The sequence below is a fragment of the Impatiens glandulifera genome, chromosome 5 (genome assembly GCF_907164915.1).
Source record: "Impatiens glandulifera chromosome 5, dImpGla2.1, whole genome shotgun sequence".
Classification (NCBI taxonomy): domain Eukaryota; kingdom Viridiplantae; phylum Streptophyta; class Magnoliopsida; order Ericales; family Balsaminaceae; genus Impatiens; species Impatiens glandulifera.
In genome coordinates this window covers 19128347-19135162 of record NC_061866.1, presented here as the reverse complement: position 1 = coordinate 19135162, position 6816 = coordinate 19128347, and the positions used below count along the sequence as shown (strand labels likewise).

At 30.0% G+C, this 6816-nt stretch overlaps 1 protein-coding gene across 1 annotated transcript; it reads right to left on the bottom strand.

Annotated features, from left to right (window-relative positions):
- Positions 1-822: 822 nt before the first annotated feature.
- LOC124937972 (probable pectin methylesterase CGR3) lies at positions 823-6475 on the bottom strand. Its single transcript, XM_047478317.1, has 7 exons — positions 6318-6475; positions 5527-5662; positions 4121-4160; positions 3967-4002; positions 2651-3025; positions 1787-1842; positions 823-1272 (listed from the first exon to the last, which is right to left on the bottom strand). The coding sequence occupies exons 2-7, from the start codon at positions 5638-5640 to the stop codon at positions 1120-1122; spliced, it is 774 nt and encodes a 257-aa protein (XP_047334273.1). The 5' UTR covers positions 5641-5662; positions 6318-6475; the 3' UTR covers positions 823-1119.
- Positions 6476-6816: the final 341 nt, after the last annotated feature.

The window sequence follows — 6816 nt, the reverse complement described above, 5'->3', positions numbered from 1 at the left end:
GTTGATTCAGTGTTCTTTGAAAACTTTCAAACTATTTAATATATTTTTAAAAAATTAAATTAAATTTGTGGTGCTTAAATTATTTTATTTAATTTATATAGATCATTTAAAAAACAGTTTTAAATTTATAAAGAATATTAATGGTTTTTTTTTACTCAACTAAGCAAATTAACAATTTACTTGATAAATACTTGTGCTAAAGAATACCAATATTGAATATAATTTTATAATTTGGAAGGGATGAATTAAAACTTATAATATGGATCTTTAATTTTTTTTTTCTATAAATTATCTGACTCAAAATAAACTAAAAAACATTGTAAGAGGTTAAATTCAAAAAATTTGTTGATTCATTACTCTTTTGAAGACTTTCAAGCCAATTAATATATTCTTATAAAGAAAATTAATGATTTTTTTTACTGAACTAAGCAAATTAACAATTTACTTAATAAATACTTGTGCTAGAGAATACCAATATTGAATATAATTTTATAATTTGACAGTCAACGATTATTATTTTTTCTTTCTAATTTATCAAAAATAACACACATATATATATCAAGCCAACTTTAAAGAGAAATCATATGATTTCAAGAACCAATTATAAAGACCATGAATAATATTATTCATAAAAATCATGAGTAAAATGCTCTAAGCACTAACATATTCATCAGATGGAATTTGGAAATCAATGGTCTAATTAATAAAATTGGACCATAAGTAAATAAGTTTGACTAGAGAAAATTGTCAATAAAATTATTCACACGTCAAAAGAGTTACCATTTAAAATCCATTTTCAATGGAGCAGAAAACACACCACGATCACAAATCAAAGAATCATTATGCAAAAGATTAAAGAATGTTTGTTTCATACACAAAATCTAATTATAAGGCTGTATTAATAATGCCTCAACACCCAAATCGAAGGAATTTCATTCGTATGTGATTTATCTCTATGAGGGCGTGGTGCGTGGACACAATTTTGACAAGGCAAATACACGTGTTTATATGACAGACACTTGAATGATGAAAAAGAAATGAATAAAGTTACCAACACGATTCTTATTAACTTAATACTACTATTAATAATAATAATAAGATCAATAGATATATAATTAATTAATTATAAGACCTGAGATGGAAAATTTGGCAAGCTGGCTTATACGATTTCTTGGATGCAGCTTGTTCAAACTTCTTCGTAGCAGCCTCGTTTTCTTCTAAGCTTGTCTGCACGAAATACCTTATCCACCACGACGAGCTTCGCATTTTTGGCTTCATCAAGGTGGAACAAAATAAAACATCCAATCAGTATTATGTTGTTTTGAGTGATGATCAAAGAACACTACTATGGTCTGTTTGTAGCCACAAAAATAGAAGTGGAAGTGTCATTTGCCCTATTTGGGGATGATTGGAAACAAATTTGGATAACAAGCAATGAGAAAAATCTACATTTCTTATGTTTGATCAAGAAAAAGAAACTATACGAAGGAACAAGAGTTACATTATAATCTTGGTCATAATCTTAAAATTATATTCATCATGATCTAAAAGAATCTTACACCAAAAGAAAAATAATGACTTGCAATTTTCCAATGAGATCCTGTGACTTAGATTTCAAATAGGCTCATTGTTAGGGTTGGATTCAAAATAAGGCCATTATTTAGGATTTTCCTAATATTTGGTAGTTCTAGAAAAGTTCAGGCAACTATGGGAAGGATCTTATGGCATTATGTCTATTTACACCAAATTTATTTCACCAGATTGAATTGGAAGGAAATAAACTTACCGGGCGACCGAATTTGGAGAGCTCAGCTACTTTAGCTCTCTGGTGACCTGGATAACCTATATATGATGACGGGAGAAATTGAAATTTGGGTGAGTGACTAAGCAAGAAACAACTGTATGTATTATACATGTGAAGATCAGATGGATATAGTTAATTAGCCCTCAATACAAATATAAACTGCAGTTGCCGGCTACAATAATGAAAGTGAGTAGGAATCATGAAGGATTTTGAACCCTGAATTCAATATTCTTCAAAACAAACTTCAAATTTATGCAATGATCTTCCACTTGTACAATAAACGCATTTAACTTTTCTTTTAACATGAGATTTCCCCAATTTAATGATAGGAAATCGAAAAGAATTGCAATTTGCTTAAACTTGCATAAAATGCTTGTTTTGCTTCCTCAACTTATGTCAGGCTCATTTTACTTTCTCTAATTTAAAAATCGCCCAAATTACTTTCCGTCATCAATATTATTGGTTAACTCCATTGCATTCTTAAACCATTTTTTTACTCAATTTTTACAACCTCTTAATCTCAATCCTTTACTAAATAAGTACATATAAGTAATATTAATAGGGTTTAACAAAAATAAATGACGACTGGACTTCATTTTGAGACATTTCTAAATTTGAGAAAGTAAAACAAGCATGTCGCAAGTTGAGGAAGCAAAGCACAAATTTTTTATAGAAGTTGAGGAAGCAAAACACGAATTTTTTTATAGAAGTTGAGGAAACAAAATAAGCTCTTTCCATTGAAGACTCCCTTTAGTATGAGGTCGTTTTGAAGCAAAACTGAGTTGAAGTTTCAAAATACCTTGCAAAAAGTTGAATAAGAAGGGGTAAAGTTTTTAAAGTTCTTACCAGCAAAAATAACAATGCCATCAGTGGATACTCTTGCCAGCTCTGGAAGAGTCTTGTTCAGATACTTGGGTGAGAGATAATCTAAAGCATCGGATACAAGAACAAGGGAAAACGATTTTGAACGATAGGGCAGATGAAACTTGATATCAGCTACGCGCACAATTCCTTTTCGTACAAGACTTTTGCAGTTGTTATCAGCATCTTCTAGGTCATATGGTTCTATACCCCAAGCTTCAGTGTCCTCTTCTTTCAATAACATGGAAACCACAGAACAAGTGTCGGGACCCACATGCAACACCTTGTGTAGGCTGTCGCCATATGCTTTCTTTAGATAAGGTAATCCTTGTTGTATCTCTGTTGTACATGAGGCACCACCTGCATTTCAAAATAACATGGAATTTACGCGAAAAGGCTTAGCTTCATCTAACAGGTATGTAATGAACATCGATAGTTTACCAGCTAACATAACTTGTTTATTAATCGTGCAATGCATTGTGACCCACTATCTCTATTTTATACAAATTTCATATTATCTAGATCATGATCGAAAAAATCAACAATTTTTATGTTTGCCAAAAGTTAGAATGAATTATACAATCGTATGGATTATGATCGAGAAAATAAATTTCTCCATACTAAATAAAGCCAAAAAGCACACTACAAACTGGATCATGATTCAGAAAATAATCTTTATACAAAATGAAGCAAAACCAAAACTATAATCTTTATCATGAAAAATCACTTTCAAGTTTAACTTTGGCCATTTGCCAATGAGATCCTGATTGTGACAAAATTACAACAAAGTACCAGTTTCCAAATAGGCTAAATCATTTAAGAACAGAGGACAGGAAAATTTTCAATAATTCAGACAAACACTAACAAAGGATAATAATGTCTTACATGAATATCAAGGCATTGGTAAATCTCTCTGCATATCACATTTTAGCTTTTTCTTGACTTTGAATTAATAGCTGGGAAAATGGTAGATATTTGCTTTATTTAAACAATAAATATACAAAGTTTATGTTGAAAAGCTGGTTGACAGAACATGACATGCTTATTTGAACAAGTAATTATGTTGACCCATATATGAGGTAAGCCCATCTAAGTCCAACATTAACCTTTAACTTCACATTGTGTTAACGAGTCCTATTAAGAGATAGATTGGTCTATAGATAAAAGCAAAAAGAAAATAAACAATGAAGGTATTAAAGAAACTCTAATGAAGTCAGAATTAAACAATCAAATTTAATTCACTGGATAACAATGACTCTTGAATTGAGGAGCTAAGAGCTTATCTATGTATGTGAACTTACTTTCAATCTTGCTGACAACATTGCTGTTAGATCCACCTGGCATAAAAACGCACAAAGTTTTCAGCACAAAAGACCCATAGACATTAGCAAATGAAAATAAATTTCACTAAGGATATATTCATTAGGGTATTTTCAAGTGGAACCAAATGCAGACCTGAGCCTCCAAACATGTATCCTAGTACAAAAATTGCACCCTGCAAAATGCAACAAGCATATGAGCGTTTTTCACACCAAAATTACTATTTAGCAGAAGCAGTTTATATGTGCGCATAAAATAGTGTTTTTGTGATTGTGACTGGAGAAACGAGTGTTGCAGAAATAATAAATTTTCAAACCATGAATCTATAACATAATCCTCAAATATTTACATTTTTCCAGTAAGAAGTCCTGCGTGTAAGATTAATTTCTCTATCTTATGTATTTTTATTGGAATTTTATTTTTCCTTTCTGTATTATTATGTTATAATTGTAAAGCAAAAGGTGTTGGTATTAGTTAAGACTTAAGAGACTATTTTAGCAAAAATAAATTTAATATCCAGTGTAATATATATTTGATCATAAATTGAAAAGAAAAATAATAATAATCTCAGATGTCTCTAGGAGCACTCAGTTATTTAACATAAATAGAAATGATTTGATAATCATTTCTTGTAGATACATTAAATATTAGCCTTCTATCTCCATGGGTAAGGATAGAAATGGATAGTATTCGTTGAAATCGAGTTCGAGTTCAGGTAGTATTCAATGAAAGTCGGTTTGGTTTAGAAACTCATTTTCATCCCTATTTTCATGTGAAGATTTAGTCAAATAACAGCTATAAAATACTAATTATTTATTAACTCTAACACTCTCGAGTATTTATAAGACACCAACTAATAATTTGATCTAAAACTCTAAAACCAAACGATCCAGCATCCCACTTCCTACAATTATTAGTCCAAAAGTTATATAGTGAACAACAATCTAATTTATACGAGTTCTTTAAAATGAAGATAACAATTATCCTCCAGAACCTTATACTAAACTCTCAATGAAACTCATGAAGATTTCAATTAGATTTCATATTCTTCAAATTTGACTCCCTGTTATCTAGTGGTACCATTTTTATAATAGACAGATAATATATTTTAACTATTTTCCTTATAGGGCGGTTATTCAAAAAAATAAAACTTTACTGGGTCAAAACTATTAATCAATTCAAAGTACTGCAAGATTAATTTTATCCGATTGTCATTAAATAAGATGCAAAGAGTCATTAATAATCTTTAATACTTATAATGCTATGGAAGAGTTTTCCATAGATGGGTTATGCAAAGAGTCATAGATACATATGTCACAATTAATGACTATTAAGCATAACATAGAAATAATAAGGGATTTTTAGTTAACCATAATTTGATTGACCTCAATGTTCATATTTTCCTTAATAATATATCTGGGATTACAGAAAATGCACTAAATGCATATTAGAAACAAGAGGCATTGCTAAACCATGAACACTTACTAAAGGAAAACAAGACTTTATGCTGTCAAGAGGAACATGAGAGTACATATATTTACCACAACCATGATGCCAATGGATAATAAAGGAGAGGCCCGTGTTTTAGATTGCAAAGAACCAATAAATGGGATACTTCCACCATCACCAATACGACGGGACGGCCTTCTTGACATAATTGTATTGCTATCAAACGCCCTATAATTACGATTATCAGCTCAACAAGCATAAAGAACAAAAAACTAGATTTTTCTGTCAAGGAAATTGTTTACAAGTAGAATTGGTTTCTAAAAAACATATAGAATTGAGTCAGATAGAAAGACGTTACATATATGATTTCAAGGCTTAAGATAAACTTTAAAGCAAATACAGATATATACATTATTGTGGATTGACAGGATATCCGTCAAAACACAATCCACTGCATAAATTTAACTAACAACAAATTCAAATTGTATATTGTTCAATATTGATAATAACAAATGGATTCTTTGAGAAAAGGAAATGGTTATGGATGATGAAAGTTTCCAAGAACAATATAGTAATCATTATAATAATCCAGGTAAGTTCATAGCAAAAAGATTCAGATCAAGCAAGAAGTTTTGGATAAATATTAGGGAAGAAATCATTATTTCAATAGCCAGGCTCTCAATTAATGCTTTCCTTAGGACAAATAACTGAATTTGGACTAATGTAAGTGACCGAGTACGAATCTTTTCAAAATACATTGGACCAAGAACAGCCAGAGCTGATCCACAAACATAATTGAAGAAGCAAATTCAAAAGGGGGTATTTACTTAGAATCTTGAAAAAAAAAGAACGTCGTAAAAGTAACTGAAGTATGAATCAATACCGGGGAGCTGATTGGGTTTGTACTTCGTGCCTGAGAGAGAGAGAGAGAGAGAGAGAGAGAGAGAGAACTGAGAGCAAGAAGAAGAAGAAGACCGACAAACGTGAGTTTCGCAAGTAATGGTGGGCTGGATCTAGATCTGCTGCCTAGTTTTCTGCCCAGCAGCTTAAAAGGTGGGCATTTTATTTTTTATGTTTTTTTTTCAACAAGACATTTAGTTATTATTTAAGTTAATAACCAAACTATAAGTTATTTCAAAACTCATATTTAAAATAAAAAATTTGTTTATTTGAATAAATTATCAAAATATTATTAATATTAATATTAACATTTTAAACTTTATAACTTCTAAATATTGTAGCAAGTAATTAAAAAGTAACAATATAATTATTATTTTTAAATAATTACTGAAAAATTATAATATATATATATATATATATATATATAATATTCCAAGATTACAATAAATTGTTTGATCTTGCAATATTTGGTTTATTTATGA